The sequence below is a fragment of the Centroberyx affinis genome, unplaced genomic scaffold, assembly GCF_046629955.1.
Source record: "Centroberyx affinis isolate AG114_WGS23_722 - 3 ecotype Tasmania unplaced genomic scaffold, CSIRO-AGI_Caff_v1 ptg001997l_1, whole genome shotgun sequence".
NCBI classification, from domain to species: Eukaryota; Metazoa; Chordata; class Actinopteri; order Beryciformes; family Berycidae; genus Centroberyx; species Centroberyx affinis.
Genome location: NW_027280341.1, coordinates 54,539 through 70,430, shown reverse-complemented (window position 1 = coordinate 70,430; position 15,892 = coordinate 54,539). Strand labels below are relative to the sequence as shown.

Here is a 15,892-nt window from a genome sequence, read left to right as displayed (position 1 = left end):
CAGTGCATATTTTTCAAGAGAATACTAAAGAGAGCTGTGCAGAATAAAAGTACAGGAAAGAAACTGTCTGTTCTCATGTTGACCTGTCAGCTCATCCTCTGATAAGGTTCTGCGGTTTCAATTGACTGTTAAAGACACTTTTTAAATCAGTCTAATCGCTGTCTATATATGTAACAAGAATGTGGTACACACCTCTTCCATGGTGTATAATGACTAGAAAAGGCTACATTTTCTGAAGAAAATGTAAGTGTGCAGCAGTCACTTTGACTTGGTGTTTGCAGCAGTAGCGTGGTCACAGAGGGCCAAATAGAGAGATACAGTAGAGAGCTGTGTGTGTATCTTAGAGAAAATACACTGTAGATCAAGGGTACTCAAACTTTTTTTAATAAAGGTCCATTTGCCAGTAAAACACACCAACACCAACGTCCATAACTTGTCCATAACATAACTTAGTGATTCTCAACCCTTTTCATATCAAGGACCCTAATTTAGTCCACATTAGGGCCACGGACCCCCATTTGATGAGATTTTGTCTCTTGGACACAAATCTGAGAATATTTGTATTGTCAGATATGATTTTGTCCAGAATCCCCTGACTGTCTGTATCGCAGGTAAAGAGATAACAGAGAAACTATCATCAACATAGTAATTCTTCTACATTCTCTAATTGTGTTAACTTCTTGTAAATGAACTAATGGTGAAGCTTAACAATTCATCAATTTGCTGGAACCCCCTCAAGGACCCCTGGTGGTCCCCGGACCCCACGTCCCCTATGATGTCTCACACTCCTTTGGCAGGATGCTGGAGGAGTCGAATGGCTGTTGAGTGTGAGAACACTTTGCATGTTGGTAACACCTTGGAGCAGACAATGGACAGCAAAAAAAAAAAAAGAATTTCCCTTTTCTAAAGTCTAGTCTTTATAACACATTGAAACACATGACATTTATGGCACTACATTTATGAATGTACTGTTTAGGATGAAAGTTGGATATGACATATACCTTCATTTTACCTTCAAGGAAATTACAGGTACCAGCTTTTCTGCTGTATCTTTTCTGTGTGTCCTGGAGACCTAGAGAAGGTATGATGTGTAGTTTTGGTTGTTTTATGATTCTGAATGGCATAAATCTGAGATGTGCTGTTATTTACATTTTTTGATTTTTGTTTTTTTAAATTATGTTTAATCTTTGGCTCACTGTGTCAGAGGGTAAATTATGTTTCTTCACTGTTTCCTCAGAAAGTATGAAGTCATGTTTGCACATAGCTGTTTTCATGGCCTTCAGTAGATGAGGGGGGTCTGGGCAGAAGAAGAGGTTTGCCCCCTCAAAGCAAAGGTGATCGATGTGTGCCCTGTCCATGGACTGAACTGGCCTCAGACCTGCCTCCTTCCACATGGCCTGGTTGGAGGAGTCCATGTCTGAGCACTGGAGCATGGATAGAGGTATGAGCTTTGGACAGATAGGGTAAAGACAGTAGTATGATTGTCACACACTTATTGAACTGATGTGTGTGTGAAGTTGATATTTCCACATACCACTGCTACCACCTGAATGCCTCGCTCTGCACAGGCCACAATCACAGATTTGACAAAGGCCCACAGATCACTTCCTGACACTGATTTTTTCTAAATTCTTTTATAGTTTCCTTGGATTGGTTGAAACTGACCATCATGGAAGTGCTGAAGCTGCTTTGCAAAATAAACTGTCCCAGTCCTGCTACAATAAAGTTGATCACCAACAATCACAAAAAATAATTATCCATGGTAACCACTAAAATGTTTTTTTTTTTACAAAAATACATGAACAGGAACAACATATTAGTCACCTCTGTCAAAACCTGAAGTTCTCTGTTCTTTTTAAGTCATGCAGTGCCGTATTTGTGGTGCCACATCATTGTTTAGTTCATGATCATGTTGTAATATTAGTTTTAGCTTTGCCTCCCCTTTCCCCATGTTCCCCTATGGGAGAGGAACTGGAATTACATAAATGTTCACTTGGAGGATCTGTCTTTTTTTGTTTCATGTCAGAAAATAAACGGACGTCAGCTCCAAAGATATCCTGAGATTGGGTCCTTCTTTCACTCTTCACACAATGCAGTACTTCACCAGTTATCCTACATTGTGTGTGTATGGTACTCAATAGTGAGTTTATAGCGACCTTGTTGTACTTTATTGTATTTTATATCCTATTGTATCACTATAATATTGTTATAGCAATCTATATGGACTCAGAGTGTGTCTGCATTTTCTTTATCTCCTATGGTATCTCATATTCTTAGGGGTTTAAAGCTGCTGTGATATTTGCATTGTGTCCAAAAACCTATTGTAGGATTGCTATAGTTAATTTATAGTTGCTAAGCAATCTGTCATCAAGGGGCAAAAATACTGTAATCATGAACATAGCAAGAGTATTTATTAAACCCTAATCACTAAAATGTTTGTTAATCGTTGTGGGGGTCAGGTCTAAGGGATTTTTTACGGTCTATGGTGTAAAGCTAGTATTTTAAATAGAAACTAATTCAATATTAATTTGACAAAATTTAACAGCAGCTTTCTCCATGAGTCTACTTGTGTTTTTGAATCTTTGATCATGTTTCTCTGGCACCAGAGTTAACAATAAATAAATAACTAACAGTAAAATCGAAACAGACCAAAGTCTGCCCCCCAATAGTACAGTTCTATAAAATTCATGCTATTCCTAAGGCACTTTTTTATTGGCAAAAATATTGCTATTTATAGTCAGTACTTGTTTTCTCTTTATTATACATTTCATTGTTTGTGCTCAGCAAGTGTTATTGATGTTTAACTGTTTATGTAGGCAGACATGGTTGCCTTTTAAAAAGTAAATAAATCAAAGCAGGAGTGAGAGGCCCAGACCAGGGATTTCCTCCTGCTCCTCCTCCCCCATCATCATCATCTGTACAATATCTGATTGTGTATATAATGTGTGTATAATGTATGTAATGTGTAGTAACTCTAACTCATGTATATAGCCTAATGTAACCTGTCACACCCAACTCCATATTTACTCCAGCATCTTAACACTCTGCACCATTGCACTATTGTCCTAGGGTTGTTTACATATGTGTGTATATATGTATATATATATATATATATGTGTGTGTGTGTGTGTGTACTTCCCTATGCACATTTGTCCATAGTAGTTAAATGTTTAGGTTTACCTCTGTTCATCTTGTTGTCCTGTTTTTAGCTGTATATTTATTCTGTGTAAGTACATTGAGAGCAACGAAAAACCGGAGTCAGATTCCTTGTACGTGTACATACTTGGCCAATAAAGCTGATTCTGATTCTGAAATGTGTCAAAATATCAAAATTACACGAAATATTTACATGGCTAGTTATGGACATGTCTACTATATTGAAAAAAGTCAATTTAATCCTCATTAGTAGAAAAATTGCTCCTCAAGTCTGCAGAAAGCAGCTTCAGTCTCTGTCATCGTCCGCTCAGGTTTTCACCTGGCGGCTGCTTAGTTTTCCAGCAGTCCTCAGGTAAAACATCCATGGTGAAAACTGAGCAGCCCGTGAGGAGCTCTTCAAGAAACCCCTTACATGCGGCCGAGAACTCGCGACGTTACGTAGCCGCCATTTTGTTTCACCCGGGAGTAAAGAAACCAGCCGAACCAACACCGGCGTGAATATTTTTCTTTCTTTGAAGCACCTTTAACACGGCGAATCGGCATCGTGCACCCAAGTGAAGATTCGCATGGTACGTACCCGCCGAGATGACCACCGATTAGTCAACATAATGCTGTTTGGTGTTGCTCCGTTAGTGCGCGATGCTAACAAATGTTGGGGAGTATGCGCGGCCGGCTAATGCTGGCTACACTGTTAGCAAGGTAGCAGCCAGGTCGCTCGGCTAGCCGGCATTTTGAGAATAGGCCCACTTATAATTGAAGGTTGGCTAAACAATTGTGGCATGCCGACGTCCAGGAAGAGAAATGCCAGCTAGCCAAAATCATTTGCATGTGGCATTTCCTTAACGTTGCACTAGTTAAGTTTTAAGTCAACGCTTCCACGCGCCGGGCGAAGACTTGGGCCTGGTATCCACACAAGCTAGCTAGCTAACATTATGTCTATAGGCGTGGTGGATGTGTATGGAAACTAGCTAGCGTTGGGCATGGATTTTGTACAGTGCCAGGTTAGCTCCAACTGTAATCACTTATCAACTTTATAGCAAACGTGAAAACTGTTAAAACGCGCCGACAAATTGTGTTCGTACAGTTTACAGTTGGCTTTTAGCGTCAACGTTAGCCACTCAGCTAGCAAACCGTGTCCAGTCCTAAACAGTGGCGCCAATCCGTACCACTGAGTCGCTGGTAAACACACCCTCTCTTCTCACTGAAGTGTTGTTGTTAACTCTAGCTCTAATCTCATCTGCACAGATGTCTGGAGACATGGCCACAGATCATGTAAACGGGAATGGCACAGAAGAACCGATGGATACGACTGCCGAGGTCACCCACTCGGAACATTTCGAGACTTTATTGGAAGCGGGTTTACCACAGAAAGTTGCTGAAAAGTTAGATGAAATTTACGTAGCAGGTGAGTAAAGCTTTTGAAGTTTTCTTGCTCTGCCACTGTCTGGTCTGTCTTTACATGCTTAGATAGTAAACATGATCTTCAAGACTTACTTGACAACACACACATCCCTCCTCAACTTAATCTGATTTCCTCCTGTGGAAGGAAAAAGTGCAGTGTATGTCTCATAAACTCTGATGTCTCTTATTTCTTGGAATAGTGCTTCCTCGTATCATATGTTTCATTCTAGGGTCACAAGGATGTTTTGTGTGATAGTGTTGCTGATCTTGGAATTGAATCTTATGCTACTGTTGCATGCCTTGTAAGTGGCTTTGAAGCATCAGGGAGATAGGCTACTTGTAGATGTATATACTGTAGATGAAGGCCTATTTTAAGTGATTGATTGGAGCATCAGGGTGGCAAAGCAGACAGGCAGAGGACCTGGGTTCAAGCCCCTGTGTTGGCAAACATCTTCCCTGTTGTAGCATTCTTTGGCAAAACACTGAGTCTCTACCAGCTCTGCTGTAGGTGTCCTAACATTCCCCTCTGTTACCATCTGTCTCTTCTCAGTGACACAGACTACTCTCCTTATTTTACGTGTTTTGTTATTGTACATGCCAATTGTGTCAGGCCCAGTCCAAGTACTGTCATGCTGTTCAAGTATTCAATAGGTGAAAAGATGGGTGTAGCCATATAGGGTTCAAGGAAGGCAGTTTGAGGCCAGCTGGTATCATGGCATACAGAGATAATAGAGCAGCTGTCTGGCTGGTGAATTGAACCCGTCCAACAGGACCCGAAGTGGGTGTACGTTTTGTTTGTCTAAGCCGAAGCATTTTTTTAAGATGTTAAGAAGTTTTTAAGAAGTGTGTTGTGCTAATTTTCAGTTGTCTCAAAGGTTCTCGTCAGTGCCGCTGTGCTGCGTTATTCATTTACAACACTTAAATATTTGATAGAAAAAAATGAGTTGAGTGTCAGCTTTGTCAGTTAATGTCGTCAACCTGTCCCTAAACCCTGGGGAGTTATTTTGTGTTGAAACTTGGCATGTGGTGGTGCTGTGCGAAACCTCAGTATAAACAGGGCTTCACGCCTTCAGCCACTCTGTTTTATACTGGCTCTTTCTGGTACAGGCCAATATTCGTTCTTACTAAGCCTCTTTAGGGACATGCTTGGTTTCTGTATGTGATCTATTGCAGTGTGGGTTAGAGTGAAAAAAGCACTAGTTGCTTTTCTTTGACTGTTATTTACCTAATGAAAGTGTAGAGGAGGCTGTTATGTTCTTGGGTATCTTGTAGTCAAGTGGTGCAAAAATAAGAATTGCAAAGTTTGAATGGGATTTGAAAAATTCAAATGCACTGATAATTAGTTTTTTCCCTCCCTTATATTTTGTGATTGCTTCAAGGCTGCATGAATCACATCATCATGTCTTCTGTCTCACTGCTTTTACCTGCTTATTAGTACTAGCATTTTTTTTTTTGAACCGCACATTAACATTTTGTCGTATTCCTGTCCAGGCCTGGTAGCGCACAGTGACCTAGATGAAAGGGCGATTGAAGCTTTGAAAGAATTCAACGAGGAGGGAGCGCTGCAAGTCCTGGTCCAGTTCAAAGAAAGTGATCTGTCACATGTGCAAGTAAGTTCACAACGGTGCTGCCTTTTTGATAATAGTTTAATCACATGCCTGGCTTTGGCGTCAATGAAGGAATCTGACGGGTTAGTTTTCAAAACACTGCACATTTTTGGTTTAAAAAAAGTTCTTTATTCAATGTTTTGGACTCTGTAAATGTGTTATGAAGATTGTGGATGATAATTTGAAGAGTATTCTTCTGAGATGCCATATATCCAATTATATATTCATAATTACCTTACATTCATCATTCGGCTTCTCTGTCTGAAACACAGAGGATCTCATCTGTAAAAGTGTTTTCATTTTGTCAAACGAGGACTTAGTTGCCTACTGTCTTTCAAAAGTGTTAGAATTTGTTTTAAGTTTTTTGCCATCTGTCATTTGTTTTTCAAATCCTGGATATCTAATTTTGGAACAAAACTGTTAATATCTTTTCACCTCAATTCTGCAAAAGGAACATTGCCAACTTTACACATTTTAAACACTGTAGGCCTGTCCTGTATTTGTCAGCCTAGTACTTTAGTCACCAACTATCCTCCAGAAAAGGATGATCATTTGTTTTCAGTTTGTGCTATTTGTTTAGGTGTCACTTTTTTCCCAAATGGTGGATATCTCGCGTTGAAATAAAACTCATCTTCTCTCTTCCAGAACAAAAGTGCCTTTCTCTGTGGAGTAATGAAGACTTACAGACAGAGGGAGAAACAAGGGACTAAAGTTTCAGATTCCACTAAAGGACCAGACGAGGCTAAAATCAAAGAACTCCTGGACAGAACCAACTACACACTTGACGTAACAACAGGCCAGCGCAAGTATGGCGGCCCCCCGCCCGAGTCGGTGTACTCCGGCGTCCAGCCCACTGTTGGAACAGAGGTACTGTCCTTCACTTTGGCTTACCAAGAGCAAACTTTACTGTCAGACAGGATAGGAAACGAGCTCAGTGTTTTCTAATGACCGCTGTTAGCTATGCTCTTGTATTTCCTTTAGGCTTTTGTCTGATCAATGGCTGAAGTTCATCGCCTCGAGCCTGTTCATAGCCTGTAGCATAGTCACTCCCTCTTTTTATCAAGTGAGAAAAGTCAAAGGAATGATTTTGTTGTTTGTTTTGATGAAATTATCGTAATTTTATTTAGGTTTTTGGAAACATTTCTTGTTTTTGAACCTGTTCCCTCTCTGAGAAGGTGGGATGTTTCTGTTATTGTTCTTAATATTGATGTTGTTTTCTAGATATTTGTTGGGAAGATTCCTCGCGATTTGTTTGAGGACGAGCTGGTCCCCCTCTTCGAGAAGGCGGGGCCTATCTGGGACCTGAGGCTAATGATGGACCCTCTGAGCGGCCTGAACAGGGGCTACGCCTTCGTCACTTTCTGCACTAAAGAAGCTGCCCAGGAGGCCGTGAAGTTGGTAAGTTTCTCACGGCTGTCACACACCTTCCTGGTAATGTTAATAGACCGAGTTGGAAAACCATAAACAAGAATGGAGGAAAGTCAGGATGCTAGTTTCTGTGCAGCAGACAGGGCTAGTATGTCCCACAATTTCCAGCTCACTTTCATTTTACCAGCCAACTAGACTTTTAAAATAGGACTCTAAATAATGGTGTAATAAGAGTAAACTAATGGAACAGCCATGACGGCGATTTACTAGCATCTGATAATTTCCCACCCTGTTTTGTAAGAAGTGACTTTTCAGGTATTGGAGTTGCGTCACACTGTACTCTCTGTCTCTAAACCTTGTTAGAGGTGGTTGAGCTTTGCATTTGTTGTTTCCTCAACCATTGTGTTGTTACTTCATACGTACTTGATAACCTTTTTATTTATTTATTTCCACAGTGCAATAATCATGAGATTCGCCCTGGCAAGCACATCGGGGTGTGCATATCCGTCGCTAATAACAGGCTATTCGTTGGCTCCATTCCCAAAAGTAAAACAAAGGAGCAGATTGTTGAAGAGTTTGCTAAAGTCACAGGTAAGCACCCTTCTCTTCTGGTGTGTGAGATGAGTCACAGCCGGAACAGTTGCAATCTTGGAAAACACTCCTCACAACTCACTCTTATTGATTTTGGTTTTGTGTAAATGTTTCTGCTTCCTCGTTATTCTGCTCATTGACTGTGAAGCACTTAAACTTTGCTTTTAATCGTGCTGGATGAAGTTTATTCTTGTGTGTAAATTCTCACCGAACATCTTCCTTTTCATCCTAACCACACAGAGGGCCTCAGTGATGTCATACTCTACCACCAACCGGACGACAAGAAGAAGAACCGAGGCTTTTGCTTCCTGGAGTACGAAGATCACAAAACGGCAGCTCAGGCCCGCCGCCGGCTAATGAGCGGCAAGGTGAAGGTCTGGGGCAACGTGGTGACGGTGGAGTGGGCCGACCCCATTGAGGACCCCGACCCCGAGGTCATGGCCAAGGTAAACCTCAACAGTCCAGAGTTACAGCTTTTATTTTGAAACGACAAGCTGAGTTTAATTTGTGGCACCTTCTTATAAATAGTGAAAATGGCACAATTATGACTAAAATGATTGCTAGACATGAATAGGATTATTGATTATGGTTAATGTTTTGTGAGTTTAAGGAACATTATTTCACTAAACTTCTGGCTTCCTTCTTCAACATTTTGACTATCAACTACAGTGGTGTTCTTGATAAAACAGAATGTTTCAGAGTTGCCAATATCCTGATTATTAATTGTTGAAACTAAAATTGCTACATGATTATACAAGATTACTTTGAAAAAGATAGGGATAGCACAAGAAGTCTGGGAAGTCCCAATACATGACTACACAGTTTGTTTAGGTGTAGACTGTCGTTTCACATAGTGGTGTTTGTTGTTGTTAAACCATGGAGTGTACCATGTAGATAATTATCATATCAACAAACTGCAACCAGAATCTTTATATATAATCAAGAAATTAGGCTCCTGTGGACCTTCGAAATGGAAAATGTGTATCAACAGTGGAAGTGTTGGCGCTGATATCTTGAGGAGGAATCTTCAAGTTATTGTACCTGAAATAAACTTGCAGGAGGTGAAACTGACCTGAGATATTTAACCTCTCTTTTCACTGCCCACCCTGCAGGTGAAGGTTTTATTTGTGCGAAACCTTGCCAATGGTGTTACAGAAGAAATCCTGGAGAAAACCTTCAGTCAGTTTGGCAAACTGGAGCGAGTTAAGAAGCTGAAAGACTACGCCTTCATTCACTTTGACGAGAGAGACGGTGCAGTCAAGGTAATTGCCTTTCAGCAGCCAGTATGTTTGTGAATGTTGTCGATCAATAACATCATAACTCAACTGTGTTAGAGATTTTATTATTTAGGTGTTAAGTGTCATGCACACTTGTTTACCAGCCCAAGACATCAGATACAAAGCACATCTATATCACTTTACAATTTGTGTATAACATTTGTAAATGTTTATTTCGGCATACTAAGCATGTTGTCTGGGTTTACATATAGTTTGCCATGCAGAATCCACCTTTTCTGATTATTAATTCAAGTTGTTTGTAATGGTTTAATGAAAAGGAATTTGTGGATGTGGTTGCAAATGTGCATGATCTTCTGCTTTCCTCAGGCATTGGAAGAAATGAATGGTAAGGAGCTAGAGGGAGAACACATCGAGATTGTTTTCGCCAAGCCACCGGATCAGAAGAGGAAGGAGCGCAAGGCCCAGAGACAAGCAGCCAAAACACAAATGTAAGAAGCGTCTATGATCCGGGCTTCTAAAGGCAAATTTATGGTTTCTGCGGTGTGCCCGGTGTTCCCGGTGTTCCCTGCAGACCGTTCTCTCCGCAGAGCCACAGCATTTCATGGTAAACGCGGTAGCAGCGCGGTGTTCGCGGAGAGCGCAGAATCTCTGGTTGTCAGCTGTCACTTGGCTTGATTAGACTTACTTCCCTGGTAACCAACTAACATAGCAACCATTAACCAATCATAGCCTCTGAACTGACCGCGGCGTTTGCAGAGGCCTCCGCAGAGTTTCATTTTTTTGAGAGGAGAGCGGAGCTCGGTGCGGACCCTCCACAGACCCCCTGCAGAGCTCCGCACTCGCCGCACAGACGCTCCGCACCGCGAACACCGGGCACACCGCAGAAACCATAAATTTGCCTTTAGTGATACAAAGGGTTATCTGATGTTCATTGCTTAATATTTAAAAACCACTAAAGATTACATCCTTTAAAATGACGGCATTTTAATTAATGGCTAATATAATATCCAACTTGAGTTTTACTTGAATCATTTTGTCAGAATAGTTGTCACATTTTTCCAGAGGTGGATGTTTTGTATTAAAATGAATCTCTTGAAGACCTTGTACTCCCAGTTCTTAGACGTTGTCTTGCCTCCTTGTTGTCTCCTCAGGTATGACGACTATTACTACTACGCCCCTCCGCCCCACATGCCCCCTCCTAACAGAGGCCGGGGCAGAGGCGGAGGCCGGGGCGGCTACTCCTACCCCCCTGACTACTACGGCTACGAGGATTACTACGACTACTACGGCTATGACTATCACAACTACCGCGGAGGCTACGACGACCCGTACTACGGCTACGACGACTTCCAGGCCCCGAGCCGGGGGCGGGGCGGCGGCAGGGGCTCCCGGGGCGGCTCCTCCCCGGCCAGAGGACGCGGCGGCGCCGGAGCACCCAGGGGCAGGGCCGGCTTCTCCCAGCGGGGCGGGCCCGGACCGGGCCGAGGCGGGCGGGGCGCCAGAGGAGGCGTGCAGCCGAGAGGGCGAGGAGGGGTACGTGGTGCGCGGGGTGGCCGCGGTGGAAATGTAGGAGGAAAGCGCAAAGCTGATGGGTACAACCAGCCAGATTCCAAGCGTCGCCAGACCAATAATCAGAACTGGGGCTCTCAACCCATTGCTCAGCAACCGCTCCAAGGTGGTGATCATTCTGGTAACTATTCCGGTTACAAATCTGACAACCAGGAATTTTATCAGGATTCTTTTGGGCAACAGTGGAAGTAGAACAGTAGGGCTTTGATAACAAAATCCGTGTTTTTTTTTTTTTTTTCTCTTTATTTAGAGACTTGATCTGATTGGCCCTAAATCACATACGGTTGCCTGCTTCTTTTTTTTTTTCCTCAAAATTGGTGACATCTGGCAAGGTATCTTTTTGTACATATTTTAATAATCCGCTTGGACTCAAACAGTAGTCACACTCCCACCTGCTTCTGGCGAACTGGTTTTATTTTCTTTTATTTCTATATTATTTTATTTTTTTTAAAAGCTGGTCGTTTAAAGAGTTTCCATAACCAAGTTTGAAAAATTTTTTTAGATTGCAATCATGTGCTCGAGCTGTCTATTTGGCTATAGCTTTATGTATGTTTTTAGAAATTCTGGTTTCCATGTTTTAAGTAGCTAACAGCAACAAAGCTTATGTCTCCTAAACATGTATTTAAAACAAATGAAACTACAATTTGTATTGTCACAAAGTAATGCGTGTCTTGTTATTGAAAAAAAAAGGACCACCGCAGTCCTATTTTTTGGCTTTACATTTTGGCTTGTATTCTTTGCTGTTTGTCTGCTTTAATAAACATACACGCACACGTGTACAAAACCTCAAATTGTGTTGCAAATTCATGTTTCGGCAAATTCTCTCTTCAAATTGCCTTCAAATTTAAGGCTCCTTGTGGAAGAAAATGGACCAAAGGTTTGCCAATGTTGGCCACATGCTACAATGTCACCTTGCATGCCATCAAATTCCAAATCACCTACTTCTCTAGTTGGCATCTCAAGTGCTCTGTATGTGTAGTGACATACTTCATCCTTATGAGTTCCTCTCATGTCAGAAAACATACTGATTAATAAGATGGTTCACAAATTGGTGTTCTAAATTCACTAATTGTTAATGCAGTGGAAAGAGTAACTCGCACCGCCACCTCCAAGTCTGTTATTCAAGTCCCTTTTGCTCCTGGGGGGAGGGGGAGAAAAAAAAAAGCACAATTTGATCATTACTTTTTGAAAGTGAAGCTTTTCCTTGTCCCAGAAGGATCTACCTAGCCGTTGAAGGCCTGGATACTAATCTTGCATGTTTATCTTTGGAAAGTTTAATATTGTGCTCTTGTGCAATGGTGGGAAATAATAACCGGCATGCATGACTTTGCTTGTAGTGCTTTTTGTTTAATTTTTTTTTGCTTTTATAGAAATAATGGCTGCTCTTAACCCCGCCCCTCCCACCCCCCCCTCCCCGAAGCTTGTCCACGTCCAACCACTGCACCCTCAAACCACGTTTTTTAATTTTTTTTTTAAATTAAAACCCCAATCGTAATTCTTGTCCTCCTTTAAGGCATTGCCATGTGCATGTTAACTAAGCGTGGAAGTCTTTCGAGAATGCTTGAATAAGTTTGGCTTCTAACTTAACGCAGAATTCATTTCTTTTTTTTTTTATTAAACAGCTTTTCCTCGACAGTAACTTGTCTTATCGTGTGTGTGTGTGTGTGTGAGAGAGCGAGAAAGAGAGAGAGAACAGTAGATGTGTGTGTAGATGTAATGCGATCCTGTTTTCCATTCTCTAATTGCTTCCTTTTGTTACCTGACTAGCAGGGAAAAGGGGTCGAGGCCGGTCCTGACGTGTCGCTATGAAGACTGACCAGTGTATGGCGTCACACACTGCAGGCTGCCAATGGATGGGATGGTAAGGTCGACTGACTCAGTGGTCCAATGGTTTTCCAGCCTTACAGGAGCAGATCTCCCAAAAAAAAAACTGCCACGTTCGAAGATAATCAGAAGAGCAAAACTTGAGCTTTGCTTGCTTCAGAGTCAAGATTTTTTTTTTTATATATACATTTCTAAGCCCCACACCCCCCCACCCACCCACCACCTCTTCCTCCTCTGTGCCCCGCCCCCTTTCTTCCTCAATAATGCCATTTTTTTTTTTGAGACTTGCTGAGTAAGAGTTCATGGTGGGCATCCCTCTGGAAATGTCTTTGCACTTTTATTTTTTTTGTCTAAGTTTGGAGTGGCTCAGTGGAGCTTGATGCTAATGTGTTTTATTTTATTTGTTTTTTTTGTTTTTTTTTGTTTGTTTTGGGTTCTTTAACTGCAGCTTTACGACGGACTAGACATGATAATCGATGTGATAATCTCGGATAGGATCGGTGTTTTTTTTTTTTTTTTTTTTTTTTTTTTTTATGAGAATGTTAGCGGCGTCGAGGCGAGATCGCCCCGCCGCTGCAGGTCGGGCATTCCAGGAAAATGGTTCTTTTGAGAACTTGAGCTACCAAGGGTTGGTTAACTACCTCAGTTTCGAGGACTCGCCCGCCCTGTCCCAAACTGTACTTAAGGAAACTGAGGCAGGGTTCGACCCACCCCCCACCCCCAAACCCCCCCCCCCCCCCCTCCCCCTCCCCCGCCTCAGAAATATGCACAAGCAACGACGACTGAGCACTTGATGAATTTTAGCTGTTGAGTGAGACTCGGTGTGCAGCCACACTGGGCATGTTAGCTAATCCTCCTGAAATGAGCCTGAACAAGCATTGCTGTCTTTATAAATGAACTGTGTGATGATGTAGTTGCCGGATTGTACAGTAGCTAGGAAAAACTGTTCATGTTCTTTTCTTTTTTCTTTTTTTGTTCTTTGTGTTTTTGTAAAATGTTGAACGCCAGGAAACAGCCGCCTCTACAGAGGAACCACAGTCTTCCTTTTCCTTCCTCGATGGGGCAACGAGTCTTAATTTTTGTGTTGCGTTTTCCTTCTTTGACGAGGAAAACGGTCTTAACTTTGTGTTGCGGTTGTTCCCATCAGTGGAAGGATGTGTGCTCACTGACATCCAACGAAGCTGCCTTTTATAGGGTTCCTATGCAGGTCTGGAAGAGTAGAGAGAAAGTGAGTTTGATCACTTCCAGCTCCTGAAAAGTTTAGGAATTGCACAAAAACACTATGGAAGAAGTCCAAAAAGCAGGACTACAGATTTCATGTATTGTATGCGGTTGTAGGTCAGCTGTCCTGTCACATATTTGTGGTTGTGACGAATTATCCTCTAGTGAAAATGGTCTAGTTAACAGTCTTGTTGCTCTTCCACTAACATCATACATAATACCTGAACGCTAATGAGCAAATTCTTCAAAGATAGTTAAGAATTTAAAGGAAAAATCCACCCTAAAACACTTAAACACTGTTAAAAAAAACAAACATGGGTGATGTACCTTGCATTTCCGGGCCTATTTTGTTTGCTGTATGTTCCTTATTCCCCATGAGTTTTGAATTTGGCCTTGCGGTATGAAAGCTTGATTTACCTATAAACTACTTTGTAACCCTCTGAAGTTCAAAAACAAATCATGGAAATCACCAAAACTGGAGTCGAGTGGGGAGAGAGTGATGCAAGCTGCTGCCCTTTAGTAATACATCGCCAGTGGGAATTATTGCACATTTTTATTGCCATTTAAAATTTTGCGTGTGCAAGACACTCTGGGTTTCCCCCGCAGCACTTTACAGCCAGACCTTATTTTCTGGCTTTTAACCAAAATCCCGTTCAAATCGTAATCACTTTTCAGCCGGGGGACCCATGGCTCAAAATTGCTAACTCACTTTTAGGTTTTAGGACTCGAAACTTGGACCGCTCTGTGTTAAAAATAATAATAATACATTTAATTTGTAATGCACTTTTCATTAGAAGCAAATCTCCAAAAGTGCTACAGAGTAAAAGAAAAAAGTAGAAGTAGACGAGGCAGGTTGAGGGAAAGTGGGTTCACCAAAAAAGTAAATTACAGCACTTTATCACAAAATAACTCCTGGAATGCGTTGAACATCACAGACTGATCAATCAGTCAATCAAACTTTATTTATATAGCACTTTTCAAACAAATCAAATGTAATTCAAAGTGCTTTACAAGTGATTGACAAAACGTAGGATGTTAAAAATGGATTTAGAGACTAAAACTGATGATAGATAAATTAGAGACTAAAACTGATGATAGATAACTGACTAAATAGCTGAGGGTGGATTTCTCATGAAAATGTGTAGGAACCCGGCCTTTTGGTCACATTGACATGGGACAAGTTGTCTTGAACCTGCATCATGTTTAGCATGTCAGCCACAGCTGGACATCTCAAGTTCTAAAGGGTTTCTGCAGCTAGTTCTCCTTTTTCCTACTCGGACTGTAAAAAAAAAGAACCAGAACACAGTTTTTTTTTTTGGTTAACTTTTTGTACTTTTCACTCCCTCTCAGTCTGTATCATCACAATTATTTGAAAAGATGTTACTGGTCAAAACATTTCTTTTTTTTGTTGTTGTGGCTAACAAGTGTGTTTGCATTCTTGCAAATAAATTGTTTTATACTGTACAGTGAGGTGAGTTAAACTTATTTTTCTAATAAAGTTATTGACTTGGATCTGGGTTGTGTGCTTGATTTTAAAGTGAATTGTTTTTTTGTAAATATGTATGATTTGGGTCGCAGACACAGCTTTTACGCAGTCTGTAGATGTCATATTAACTTAAATATTAACCTTAAAAGGTCTTAAATAAAGATAAATATAGCCGGTAAGTCTTAAATACAGTTTCAGAGGTGTTTTTAATGTTTCTTATACTTCCAGGTGTATTTTTGCAGCAAAACAAATAGTCTCAAATCTTCTATCTGGCATTAAAACTCTTAAAATTGATCTTGTGGAAACTTGTAGACACCCTTTGTCAATTTAGACAGCAAATAATGATATATGTAGTGATGGTCTGATTTCTATTTTGATCTAGATACCTGTAGTACCCACACATGGTATGGTTTATCATTTCATAAAACAGC

At 41.2% G+C, this 15,892-nt stretch overlaps 1 protein-coding gene across 2 annotated transcripts; it reads left to right on the top strand.

The window, feature by feature from the left end:
• The first annotated feature begins 3,604 nt into the window (after positions 1-3,604).
• On the top strand, positions 3,605-15,445 carry LOC139653884 (heterogeneous nuclear ribonucleoprotein Q). Of its 2 annotated transcripts, XM_071530892.1 has the most exons (11): positions 3,605-3,725; positions 4,402-4,561; positions 6,049-6,167; positions 6,810-7,031; positions 7,386-7,562; positions 7,988-8,123; positions 8,364-8,569; positions 9,236-9,385; positions 9,728-9,849; positions 10,513-10,894; positions 12,701-15,445. In XM_071530892.1, exons 1-11 carry the CDS (start codon positions 3,723-3,725, stop codon positions 12,737-12,739), a joined length of 1,716 nt encoding a protein of 571 aa, XP_071386993.1. In that variant the 5' UTR covers positions 3,605-3,722; the 3' UTR covers positions 12,740-15,445. The 2 variants fall into 2 exon arrangements, with proteins under 2 accessions (XP_071386993.1, XP_071386991.1); XM_071530890.1 differs by lacking the exon at positions 12,701-15,445 and having other exon boundaries at positions 10,513-11,236.
• Positions 15,446-15,892: the final 447 nt, after the last annotated feature.

Excerpts from the sequence above, each read along its gene's own strand:
- LOC139653884 (XM_071530890.1), top strand. Across the intron at positions 7,563-7,987 it reads CCCAGGAGGCCGTGAAGTTG|TGCAATAATCATGAGATTCG; the intron begins GTAAGTTTCTCA and ends TTATTTCCACAG. Across the intron at positions 9,850-10,512 it reads CAAGCAGCCAAAACACAAAT|GTATGACGACTATTACTACT; the intron begins GTAAGAAGCGTC and ends TTGTCTCCTCAG.